At 37.7% G+C, this 13,690-nt stretch overlaps 1 protein-coding gene and 1 long non-coding RNA gene across 4 annotated transcripts; one reads left to right on the top strand and one right to left on the bottom strand.

Moving 5' to 3' along the window:
* Positions 1-3,752: 3,752 nt before the first annotated feature.
* On the bottom strand, positions 3,753-4,199 carry LOC147508691 (uncharacterized). The gene has a single exon (XM_086597531.1). The coding sequence runs from the start codon at positions 4,197-4,199 to the stop codon at positions 3,753-3,755; it is 447 nt and encodes a 148-aa protein (XP_086453657.1).
* A 2,564-nt stretch (positions 4,200-6,763) lies between these two features.
* Positions 6,764-12,925, top strand: LOC147508690 (uncharacterized). Of its 3 annotated transcripts, XR_015218148.1 has the most exons (10): positions 6,764-6,976; positions 7,183-7,286; positions 8,265-8,359; positions 9,106-9,204; positions 9,376-9,440; positions 9,599-9,697; positions 11,282-11,751; positions 11,984-12,050; positions 12,378-12,436; positions 12,578-12,885. It is a non-coding gene; the product is annotated as an uncharacterized LOC147508690 (long non-coding RNA). The 3 variants fall into 3 exon arrangements; XR_015218149.1 differs by lacking the exon at positions 11,984-12,050 and having other exon boundaries at positions 12,578-12,925; XR_015218147.1 differs by lacking the exons at positions 12,378-12,436; positions 12,578-12,885 and having other exon boundaries at positions 11,282-11,994.
* The last annotated feature ends 765 nt before the right edge of the window (positions 12,926-13,690 follow it).

Raw genomic sequence — 13,690 nt, 5'->3', positions numbered from 1 at the left:
CAACCGATGGGCTGTCGTCCTTCCCGCGGAGTGACTCCCACAGTCCCCTGCATGCAATTCTGCCAAAACTTCCTACGCCCGGTCTGGCCCTAGGCATCTCAACAGCGGTCCGTTGAAATTTTTTCAGTACATCTCCCCTTCTATCAACATGTACCTCCGCGAAGTTTGCTCCCATCTTCTTCTTTCTTTGTGATCACTCACCTCGCCTCCTAATAGAAAGTGCTTGATTAGGTTCATCCATCCTCCTATTTCTTCCGCGGTCTGGTGTACCTTGTCCACCTTTTCAATACTTGGTTTCTCCAGCCTCCTTACTTTTATGGTTCTCTCTTCTGACCGGGTATTGCAGCCGCGACGTAAGCTAGGGCATCCGCATGCCTGTTCTTACCACGGCCCAAATGTATGAACCTGATCTTTTTAAAATGCGCCGCTTTCTCGTGCACTACTTCCAAATACCTCGACATTCGGTCGTACCTAGCCACAAATCCTCCATTCGCCTGACACACCACCAAATTTGAGTCTGAGTACACCGTCAACTCACTCACCCCCAGATCCTCTGCCATCCCTAACCCCGCTAACACTGCTTCATATTCTAACTCATTATTGGTTGCCGCGAACCCCAATTTCATAGACAACTCAATCCTGTCATTATCCGGTGTAACCACTACAACGCCCACTCCGCTGCATGTATCAGTGGCCGACCCATCCGCTAACACTTTCCACCTATTCCTCTTATCCCATGGATCTAGCAGATCTGGCTCACCTCACATTCAGGCTCCATAACCATCTCCTCCCCCCACGTAGGATCCTATGCTGGGAACTCTGCCAAGAACTTGGCCATGGCATGTGCCTTTTCCGCAGTCCTTATTTGATATTGAACTTCATAAGCACTCAACATCACGGCCCATTTCAGCATCCTAATAACCCATAAAAACTCAACTAGAATACTCTAACTTTATTCTTACGGTATCAATTTATTTATTTCCTACTCTCATATATAATGAAGCAATATATAAAGAGTCATGATTCGTTCCACTCCTAAACTACCAAGACATAATAGAATCCAATTAATCAAACACAAGAAACAATGGTGAGAGTAATATTATGTTGAGAATTTATACTACGAGATAAGACTATCAATTGATCTTATACTAATATTAACTAAAGTAATTATTTATAGGTGAATCAAATATGGAGAAAACTAGAGAGAGATTGAAATCCACTTTGTAATTTCTTAACATGCTAGCATAGATTTGTATAGAAAACTCTAGTTTAGATATTCTTACACAAAGTTAAAATATAAATACTAGACCTTTAATGATCCCTAATTATTTTATACTATCTCTAGTCATAAACTAATTAGCATGAGAGAAAGCTTGTTCCCATTCTCATGGCAAACTCACTATTCTCTAGTTTAGGTTAAACTCTTATTATCTCTAAGTCAAGAAAAACCTAAACTTGAAACCCTAAATAACAAATCTATACTAACAAAGCAAGTCCTCTTAAAGTTTCATTCAGACTCCCTCTAATGGGAGTTTAGCTTTGATTCATGGGACTATCATGAACAAAATAATAAATAGAATAAGACATCATGAAGAACTACTTTATTAAAGATACTTAAATTAAATAAATCAAAGCTTTTATTAAAAGGTTCTAATGGAGGCTGCAAACTAAACTAATTAACTAAACCTAATTACTTAAGCTAAAAAGGGGGAGAGAGAACCCTAATTTAAAACAAAACTAAATAGGGGAGTAGCCAACTTTTGTTTAGCCTTAAATCTCTTTATATAGGAGAGGTTTAGGTTTACAATTTCGTGCATGGGATTTAGAGCCATGTTTTGGGCCATGAAATCAAGCCCAAAACCTAATTGCATATGTCCAAAAAGGTTTCTCTGTGTGAAATTACTTCAACACCCTTTTTATCCACTTTTATTACTCTGATTGGGTCAAGGCTTTGACTATTAGAAAGCTCTTTCCGAGCCAGTCGTTTTGACATATAACAGACCCAATTCTGAGGTCTGGTCCAAAGATACGGCTTGCGGTAGTTCTGTTGACTTTTCTGCTCTTTTTCTACCCGCATTGACTTTGACTTTTCAGCTTTGACTAGGCTTTAAAAAGGCTTTTTCTTCTCGAAACTTGGGCTTTAACCATAGAACTTCTTAGAAACCAACCTTTGCTCCTTTCTCTTACAAAAGTGACATATTTCTTCACATATTTGACTCTAAGACCTAAAATACACAAAAACACATAAACAGTACTAACTCTTATTTATTATACACATAATTAATCTAAATATAATATTATTAATGAGTTAAAACTATAGTTTTGGGCTCTTATCACATCCTTCCAGAATTCTTTGTTTCAATGCTTGCTTTAGGGGCAGGTTTGTCACTACCACCACCGAATGTGCCTCGAAGTAAGGTTTCAATTTCAGTGCCAAGAATATCAATGCCAAAGCATATTTCTCTACTCTACTATACCTTGTCTTTGCATTTAACAAGGTTTTACTTTGGAAGTACACTGACTTTTCTACCTTGTCAACCACTCGGACGAGGATCGAGCTAACTGCGTACTCAGTAACCCCCAACTATAGGTATAACTTCTCTCCTGGTTCTGGCCGAGACAGCAGGGGGGCCTTGCCCAAATAACATTTTAGTTCTTGAAAGGCCTCCTCGCACTCAGCCGTCCAAGCAAAATTCGGAGTCTTCCTTAACAGCCTATATAGTGGCCTACACTTGTCTGATGACTTTGAAACGAATCTGTTCAATGTCGCGAATCTTCCAGCCAGCCGCTGCACTTCCTTAACATTCTGAGGAGAAAACATCTCTATCAATGCTGGTATTTGCTCAGGGTTGGCTTCTATTCCTCGATGAGTCACAATGTATCCCAGGAACTTCCCGGTGGTCACCCCAAAGGTGCACTTCTCTGGGTTGAGCTTTAGGTTGTGTGCCCACAGTATGCTAAAAGTCTCCCTTACTCCCTCTATGTGTTCTTCCTTTGACATACTCTTTTCCACCATGTCATCTATATATATTTCGATTCCCTTTCGAATCTTGCTCTTGAACATTTTTTTCTCCCAGTCGTTGGAAAGTGGCCCCGGCGTCCTTCAAACCGAAAGGCATCCTTATATAACAATAGGTACCTCCTTCCACTATGAACGACGTCTTCTCCTGATTAGGTCCATACATCGTGACCTGGTTATATCCCATAAACGAGTCCATGAAGGAGAATATCTTGAATCTCGTTGTCCTGTCCACTAGCTCGTCCACCCGCAGTATAGGATAACTGTCTTTAGGGCACACCGAATTGACATCTGTGAAATCGACATACATGTGGACCTTACCATTCTTTTTTGCTACCGCGACAATGTTCGATAACCACTCTGCGAACTCAACTTCCCGTATTATTCCAACTTCTCTCAACCTTGCAACCTCCTCGCGAATTTTTTCTGCATACTTCGGCCTAACGCTTCTCATCTTTTGCCTCACAGGTTTTGTGTCCTCCCTCATGTGTAAGCGGTGACATGCAAAATCAGGGTCCAGTCCGGTGATGTCTTCGATTGCCCAAGCAAAGACATCCTTATTTTCATAAAGAAACATTATCAGCTTATTTTTCCACTCTTCAGGCAAACTAGACCCTATTGATGTAAACTTCTCTTCCTCTCCCATCCCCACATTCACTATCTCAATCTCATCTAGAGTCTTTGCTACCGCTGTCGACTCCTTTTCCCCTTTCGTAGAGGCACACTGTAATTGCTATGCCTGCCTCTTCCTCTGGTTCAAGGTCTCTCCTTCATCGCCTCGAATCATCCTCTTCACCGTCCCCTGATGACTATTCCTCACCATCACCTGATCACCACGAACCTCGTACATCCCTACTGGAGTAGGGAATCGGATCACCTGGTAGTAGGTGGAAGGCACTGCCCTCATCTCGTGAATCCACCGCATTCCTAGAATGGCGTTATACTGTGACCCGATGTCCACCACCTTAAACCGAGAGAACACTATCACCGGACCAGTTATTACGGGGAGCAAGAGTTCTCCTAAAGGTTCATTCATGCTTCTATTGAACCCGTACAAATTTGTGTACGATGGTCTCAACTGTTTCCTGTCGATCTTCATCTTCTCCATTGTTCCCCGGAATAACAAGTCCACGACGCTGCTGCAATCAACCAACACTCTTTTCACCATGTAATTTCCCATTGCCACGGTGATCACCAGTATGTCCTCATGTGGGGAGTCAACCACTTTCAAGTATGCGTCAGTAAACACAATGTTTCCCCGTTCAGTTGTTGACAGCGGGGCAGGCTGCAACTATCTCGATGTTTCATTAACTTGTTGTATGCTCCCAGTTCATCTTATTATATCCCGGTGAGCATTATGACTCAAAATCTCCCCACTGAAAATGACATTGATCATCCCCAGTATCCTCCCTTGGTTGGGCTCTTGCTCCTCTTTCCCTTTCCCCGTTGTAAACTCCTTCAGTAAACCCTTCCCTATCATCCTCTGTACCAGCCACTTAAGCGCATAGCATTCATTCACCTCATGGTTTTGTACTTGATGGCAGGCACAATAAAACTTTCCTGGTATCTCATCTGGTTTGTTTCGCGGCTCCTCATAGCCCGACACATTTCGAATCAGCGACAATATTTCACTCAACGGCCAATTCAACGGTGTATGTTCTGTTTCCCGACACGGTTTCCTCTCTCTGTATTCCCTTTTGACCTTGTTTCTCTCCCTCTCGGGCCATGAATAGTATCCCCGATACCCACTGCTTCCTTTGTTTGATGCCTCAGACCTTCCGCGGTCTTCGCTCCTCTCCGATGACAACACGGCTTTACACGGCCTTTTCATCTCTTTCTGCATAGTGTCTTCATATCTTATATATTTCTCTACCCTTGGGTACAACTCTTGTAACGTTGCGATCTCATTTTTGGCCACAGACTCATGTACCCTGGTCCCCGGTCGCAATCCCCTCTCAAATGCAATCACTGCAGTTCTTTCATCCAAGTTCTCCACCTTCAGCATCTCCGCCTTAAATCTGCATAAGAATTCCCTCACTGACTCCGCAGTCCTCTGTCTGACATTAAACAGGGCCGCGTCTCTACTACCCGCTTTTTCTGGTGTATGAAGTGATCCACGAAAGCTTGTTCTAACTCTTGAAAGTTGTTTATGCTCTTTGACGACAGTCGGTAATACCAGTCTAAAGCTCCCCCTTCCAAAGTCGCTGGAAATATCATGCACCGCAGTCCATCATACCTAGGCTCTTGCCACAACGACATCTGTTACCGGAAGTGGTGGATATGGTCCGCCGGATCTCCTGTACCATCATACCTCTGAAATCTAGGCTGGTTGAACCGCTTTGACACCTCAGCCTTCCCGATCGCGTCAACTAATGGGTTGCGGTTCAACCCCGCCACCACCTGGTTTGCTGCCCCACCAATGCTCTTAGCTTGTTCTAGATTTGCTTTCAAGTCACTTGCTATCATTTCCCTCACCTGCTCCCTCGTGAGCTCAGGCACCAAGTCGTCAGCCAAGTTGGACCTCCTCTCTTCCTTTCCCTCTGACTCAGACGCCCCTCTCTCTGACTCTTCTATGGTTTCTTTCTCCCTTCGCAGTCCATCATTCTCCTCCCTCAACCTTGCTATCTCCTCATGCAACAGTCTTGTCCCTTCTGACACCGACGCGGTGGTATCTTCTCCGCCTTGTTGTCCCCTATCATTCCTCACCGATTCGCCCTCCTCCTCTGCAACCGCCACATTCCTTGGCCTTCCTACTCCTCTCTTCATTTTTGTGGCCATTTCCTCAGTTGTCTAGCTCTCTTCCCTACAGACGGCGCCAAATGTTGTGTGTCTCTCTTGCACTCACCCCTTCTTTCTTTCTTTTTCCTCTTTCTTGGCTGCTCACCTCCTCTTTCTCTCTCTTTCACTATTCCTTATATACTCGCCTAGCTTCCATCCCAACCGTCCACCTGTTACTTCATCTCTCGCTCTCCCTTCATCCACGTGTAGGGTTTTGTTCATGCACCACATGACCGCGATCTGATACTGTATGTGCTCATGAGTTATCCCCGTATTTTGCCTCGGACCCAGATTGGCACCGATCCCCTACTCCGCGGCTGCCTTACCACAGTGTGCATCGGATCACTCTGCCCATGGCCCCCCTTTCATCCTAGAAACCACCACTACAGTTCTCTTATTGCATCAGCTCTTTAGACCATTTCAATATGTAAAAGCAACCAGTATCCATCACTCCTTATTAACATAAACTGAAGAAAGCATCCACCATTGAAACATTTGTAATATCACCCTTGCTTAATTTCATTAGAAACAAGAGCCACATTTTTTTTGAATTATTTAGATTTCGTGCAACCAAAGGATGTTTTGACAGTGGATAACCTTCACCAAAAGCTACTTTGATTTTTTTTTTACTAAGGGGATTATATAATCATACTGTCACTTCAAAAAAAATATTTGGCCTACTATGGATATTCTCACTTCACAGTTTACATATATAAACACATCTCAATTATAGAAGGCCATCCATCCCAAAGCAAATTCACTTTGTTCAATATTCCTTTAGTCCAAACAAACACCGCCCCCTATCTTAATTCTGTTCCATACACCTATCTATCTATCTCTCTGTCGGATAAAGACTAATAAAAACTAAATGAGAAAAAATCTTTCACACTCACACAAAAATGAGATTCCTTGCATGACCCACACCTTTCACCTTTCATATATTCCCTTCACAAGTACAAAATGAATACCATCTCTTGATTCTTCATTCACACACTCTTAACTCCCTCCAATCATAGAGCTTTATTGATTGGCGCTCCCTATTTCTCCAATAACTTTGTAAAATTGGGAAGTTTTCTATGATTCCATTTTTTTATAGGATTTCGTGTGACGTAAAACAATAGCGGAAGGATGTTTACAATCATGTTTCTTTTGTTACTGGTGACCTTAAACAAATGAAAGGTAGGTGTATATTTTATTTTTAAGTTGGAATATAGCTGAGTTCTACTATGGTTTTTAGCTATTGCATTATGCATTTATGCTTAAGGTCACAGTATGTAACTTGGTCCTAGAACGGTATTCTACAAATTTGAGATGCCATTACCAAACTTTTTGATTTGATCTTAGATATATGAATTGTTTGAATATGATCTTTTATGCAATTGTAGGGCTTCAATCTCACGGTGATTAGCAATTATGAACGGGTACCTCCATCTTTTTGGGATTTCTGCACAAGCCACAATCATTGATTTAACATTCTCCAATTAATAAGGTATTTCTCTTCTTCTTCCTGTTTTTTCTAAATGTGTATATTTGGTTAGAATCACATACTTTAAATAAAGATGGTCAATGTTAAATGAATACCATTGGCCCTATCTTGAAGAATTACTGAATACCAAATTCTATGCTTAATACTTCGAATATGTATGCTGATAATCAGGTTAACAAATATCTTTTTGATTTAGTACTATGCAAAGTTAATAACTTTGACTTACTACAAAATCAATGCTTACAGGTTTATCTTCACTCAAATAGTTTGATAAGAGTTATAGTTCTTGATAGTTTAAAATATTTTTGGATTAAAATATCATTTAGATATTTTAAGTTTTGGAGCAGATTGACTAAAGAAGTAGAACTAAGGAAAACCACAATATACATTTTTTAGTGTGTGGTCTAGATAAGCTACTCAACACTGGGTTTGAAAAGTAGCAAGTTTATAAGAAATAACGTACCTAGACTTTACTTTATTAGTACTTTTTGTTTGTAGAAAAGGCTTTTTGTTGGACTTGATCTATCTTATGGTTCTATATATCCCAAAAGGATCTTTAACAAAGTCAGCAGGGGGATTACGAAAAAAGAGGAGAGAAAAATATAATTTTACATAGAAGAAAAAACAATTCCTCGCATAAAAAAAATCTTTCTTCCCAAGAAAGAAAAGGGTTTATACCTTCACGAAAAAAAAAAAAAAAAAAAAAAAAAAACATAAGACACACACACACACACACACACACACACACACACACACACAAAACTCTCATGAGTTTGCCTCTCCACAAGCAAAAGCCTCCATTCTTCCAAATACTTAAAAATCAATTCATTCCTCCTCCTCCTCTCTCTCTCTAACACTTAACAACAAAAAAGAAATGGTAATTTGCTATCAAAATATGTGATAATGGGTGTGGAACGTTTATGAAGGTGTTTAGATGCGTAGATCAGATTGATGTTGACTTGTTTTTTATGGTTTCTGTAGGTGTAAAAGGAAGAAGATGATAATAGAGGACTTCGTGTAACTATTCCAGCTCAATTTTCTTGATAAAAGTTTCATCGAGAATTTCCTGCTTGTAGGTAAATTTTCTATATACCACTTTACAGTGTTATCATGGTTTTGATTTTTGGGAATTTTCATTATGTTTTTTTTTAGTTGTAGATGACATTGTAGAATATCACTTTAAGCTTTTAGACTATTATTAAATATCAACCACTAGTTGTTTGGTTTGCTCATTTTCACCATCCAGATATTGAACTTTTGAAAGACGTCTTCTCACTTACAATACTATATGCTTTTAGATATTAATCTTTTTTTTTTTTTTTTTTTTTTTTTTTTTTCCGGTTTTCATATGTTTTTAGTATATCCACTAAAATGAATTAGATGTGTACATGAGAAACAAAAACTAGGTTCTTCTAAAATTTTGTAATCTTTTTTTCATTACTTATATGTACGTTGAATGCTAAAATCAAGTTCTAATTTCATATATCACCCTGTAAGACTATAAAATGTAGAAAAATTGTGTATCTCTCTTTTCGTTAAATAAGTACTTTTGCTGATGATGTAAGCTTCAGCTTTGTAAAATCGTTTTGTTTGAGAATTGGCTAAAACCAATGTTCTGCTTCAGTGAGCTAATTAATATTGCGAGCTTACAATTTGTATCGAGTCTTCAACTTTGATACTTGGGGTGCGATACAAAGCCTCCTCAAAACTCTATTCATGCACCACTTTTAATCAATAGTGAAAATAGATTGTATTAACAATGTCATTTTGAATGCCTTTAGATCAATTATATAATTGTGATTGTGTTTTTCTTTTGGATCAGGCCATTACGGAAAGTTTTAGCATCAACATCCACTCTTCTTAGAGCAGATATAACCCGCAATTTTAAGATTTGAGATAGTTTTGTGCTACACTTTCATAAGTGCGTAAAATTTCTTCTCTCTATGTTGCTTATATATGTATGAAGCATATTCATGGAATCCTTTATTCACACTACTTATTTGAACTCCTCCGACTTCCTAATCTCTCCATTGCTAATGGATTGACCGCCAACTGTTTTTTTTTTTCGGTTCTACATCTCGCTGGACTATAGTTAAGTGGAGCTTTCTTGCTTTTTGACTCATTCTTGGATTTCCTTAAAAAAGAAGAAGAAATAAGGTGAGACTTTACAACTTCAATCTTTTATTTTTTGATTTCCCAGTGCTTATAGTTTAATTTGCTATGAAGATATGTGATGAAATAGGTGTGGAACGTTTATAAAGGTGTTTAGACGTGTTGATCAGATTGATGTTGATTTGTTTTGATGGTTTTTTTAGGTGTAAAAAGAAGAGGATGATAATAGAGGACTTCGTGTGACTGCTTCAACTCAATTTAATTTCTTTATACAAGTTTCATTGAGAAATTCCTGTTTATAGGTAAATTTTATATGTACCACTTTATAGTTTTATCATGGTTTTGATTTTTGGGACTGTTCATTATGTTTTTTTTTTGGTTGTAGAAAACAATGTAGAATTTCACTTTAAGCTTTTCGACTATTAAATATCAACCAATGGTAGTTTGGTTTGCTCATTTTCGCCATCCGAACTTTTGAAAGACAACTTTTCACATACAACAACTTTCACTCAATTTGATTTTCAAACTAAAACCTGCTTTCAAACCGTCCTAGCAATTTTAACATAAATGTTGATTTCAAATTCCTGAAATGTTAAAGTTTATATGCTACATGAGAACTACTTACTTTACGCTTGGGTTTGTTTTCACTAACTTCATACAGAGAGGAATTAATTCAAAGTAATTAGATATAAAGTACTAATAAAACTAATTTTGTCTTTGAGCATTGGTTAATTTTGATTACCCCCCGTGAATCCATCACTGCGCACATTTGCCTGTATCCAGTCCTGCCTAAGGATATACTACTTCCATTGCTTCAATTATGAGGTTTAGCCCACCTCTTTCAAACAAGTTTACAAAGGCAAAGCTTAGCCACTTACTGTTGCCTAAATTCTACTCAATGCATTTGTGCTAGGATACATGGCTGTAATTTTGTCTTTGAATGTTGGTGCCACTAAATGAGTGAATGGCTGAATTTCATAACGTGACTTGAAAACAAATCCCCAAGGATGAGTCTTGGAAAATAAGTTAGTAATAGGTGCATTAGTGTCTTATTTTTAGGATGAGGTGAGGTGAAGCAACACTTATCTATCTCTTTACTAGCATGCAAAAAATATCTATCCCTTTCAAAGTAGTAAGATGCTAAGAAGTTGACTTGAGGCATATATTATCTAATGTCCCCCAATGCTTTGAATATGGAGCACTATGAAATTGTTCAACAACTAAGGAAACAGACTTATGAAAGTTACTGTTTTTCTTAAATCTTTAATTATAGGTTATATAGTGGAAGTCTTAAGTTATTGATTGATTATAGTAATTACAGAAAACATTATTTGAAGAACTTATTAATTAGACAAATTTTAATTAAATTATTTTCAATTTTTGGTGAAAATTTTCTGACTCTTGGTTGAAAGTCTCCCAATCTCTGCGACATATTTACAAGTTCCACTTTTGTACATTTTCTTCAACATAAGCAAAAGGTTCTTCCACTTTTTCGTGTCAAAGGCCTTCAATAGATTCCCATCTCTGTGTTACTTATACATGAGTAGTGTTTCATATCTTTTTTAAATGATACGCCACTGTGATAATGTTGGTAACAATGCAATCGATAACTCATGGTTCTTGAGTGTGTGAACAACATATAGGATGTATTAAAAAAAAAAATCATTACTAAATACTAATATTGTATGGACAACACTTCATGGTGTAAGAAAATGCTCATTCCAATTTGAATGCATATTTGTGTTATTTTTGTGAACTAGACTTCACAAGATACATTTTTGAATTTCTAGATGTATTTAATCATTATGTTATAGACATTTTTTTTATGAACTAGCTTATTATACTAATACAATTTATGATCATATGTTCACCGTGTTATGTTGAAGATGGGAAGATGGTCTATCTAGAAGCTAGAATAGTGGGATATGATGCTGCTTGAAATATTAAGGCCTATGAAAGTCACGTGTTTTTTCTTAAGAAAGATGGCGCTAAAAGGATGTTTTCAATTTCAACAGCAGCCAAGGCGATAGAGTGAGGTGGAAGGAAGACAACCTATAATGCATTACCAGACGAGAGAGCTATATACCAGCACTATTAGCTAGGGGACCTAGAATTCCAAAACTAGAGTAAGTGATTGCGCCATAACAGAGTGCTAAAGGGCTGGAGAGATATTGATTAATGATATTCATAAGGATTGCACTTACGCTTGCTGCCAGCATTGAACTTGAAGTGGATCTCCTATCTATATTCGACAGCTTGAAGAGGGCTGATTTCTAAAGAGAAATTGTCATTGAAAACGATTCCTTCGCTCAAGAACTAGACTCAAGGGATTGTGCCTACCAGTCAAGATAGGAAGGTAGGATGCTAGCTAGCACATATTCTTAGTTTAAGTGCATAAATTTCGAGCAATGTACGAAAGAGGTTATAGGATTTTGTTTATAGATATCGTTCTTTTACATCAATTTGTTGTTTACGAAACTTTAGGGTGTTTTATGTATTGCCTTCTATATCGTTTCCTTTCATTCTAAGATTGTACCAACTTCTCCAAATTCTGACTGATTTATAATATGAAACTTGCAACGGATCAGCCTTTCTGCAATGGCATGGGTTCACTTCAAGAGTAGAAAACTTCTTCAAAAGTAACCTCGCTTAAAGGTTGGTTGCTTAAATTTTAACTGATCAGCTTCATGATTGGTTGAAAATTTTCCATTGCTAAGTTCTGGTATAAGTTTTCTTTGTTTTTTTTATGCATTTCTGATATTCGTCAACACCACCAAGTTTGGGGGTATTTCTGTTATAGTATTGAAGCAACTTTGTGATGATCATTGTTGGTTACTTTGTTATTTCAATTTGATGATAATGGTATGTGACCTTTTAGTACTTTGTATTATTAGAAAATTGAATGGGGGATATGAAAGCTTAATATTGACTTTTAGGCTTGAAACTTTTATATGTATGCTTATGTGATGGTCACCTTTGCAGGCCAATATACCAAAGGAAATATATGTCTGACAAAATTTATAAGGATGGCAATCAAGCCGGTTCGTGTTTAAATTCTTTTAAGACTTCAAACAATTTCACTATTTCAATATCTAAGTGTACTGATATTGTGTTTGATATTATTTGTACTGCATCTAGCGAGAGTATGGAACTAACAAGTTTTCCTACTCTGAGTTGTGAAGGAACTACTATGCTTATGCTCGGGGAATATTATATAATGAATGGATTGATATTAAGAAGAAAAAGCAGTTAAGGTGCCTTTGGTCAAAGTCAAAAATGAGCTTAAACAGAGTTCAGCACCAGGAGCAATATACGAGCTGAAAGAATGGGGGACTGCAGCCCATACAATAACAAGAAAGCAACTACTACAAGTATTTAGAATTTAGGCCGACAGAAAGTTGAAAGTTTGCATCACTTCAGCTATTTTTGGGTTGACTGTTAAGATGTAATTTTAAGAGGACGTCTAAGAAGCAAGGATAAAAATTTCATATATGAATATGTCAGATGCAATAGGATGAGTATTGCCAGAAGATTGGGTACACTTGAGGGTACCCCTAAAGCTTGCCCACGTTCGACGGCTTCACTATTTGAAGTGTCTTATATACTAGATATACTAGAGGTAGTGGACACAACTTCACTAAAGGATGTTTTGGCACATATATTGTGGCTTCACCACGGGAGGTTTCATGGGCACATGGGGTGGTGTCACTATACCGTACTTCAGTACATGCATGAGGCAGCATGATGATGGGTTGCTTTGGCACATAGGGTTCATGTCAGAATCAAGTGAAAGAGCAACATAATAATAAAAAAATGATAACATATTAATTAAACTGTAAACAAAGCAAAAAATATGTGATAAAACAAAATTACATATCAACAACTTCTTTATCTTTTTTTAGTCTTCACATTCCGACCACTACAACTTTCTTTATCATAAAATTCTTCAATGCTTTTTGTTTTAAAATGATGTTCTTCTTTCCTAATAACTTCAACCAAAAAATTCACACTCCAGAAAATTGATTCTATCAAAGTTCTTATCATAATACTTTTGTATATTCTCCACTTGAACTTTTTTGGAAAACAACATTACAGCAGGAATCCAGCCAACACAATCACTTTAAGAAAAAAAAAATAGTAACATTATAATTAAAAAAAAATTAAATTATAAAATTAGATTTAAAAAAAAAATACATACTCATTCAATTGGCTTCTCATACTTAGAACCAACTTTTGAGTTTCATTATTTATATATCGGTTACTGCCACCACGGTGTCTACAACACCTCTTCTGCT

The sequence above is a fragment of the Coptis chinensis genome, chromosome 3 (assembly GCF_015680905.1).
Source record: "Coptis chinensis isolate HL-2020 chromosome 3, ASM1568090v1, whole genome shotgun sequence".
In the NCBI taxonomy this organism is placed as follows: Eukaryota; Viridiplantae; Streptophyta; class Magnoliopsida; order Ranunculales; family Ranunculaceae; genus Coptis; species Coptis chinensis.
Note: the sequence above shows the minus strand (reverse complement) of the source record. Positions and strands in the feature narration are given on the sequence as shown.

Excerpts from the sequence above, each read along its gene's own strand:
- LOC147508691 (XM_086597531.1), bottom strand. The coding sequence starts at position 4,199 with ATGGGAAATTACATGGTGAAAAGAGTGTTGGTTGATTGCAGCAGCGTC.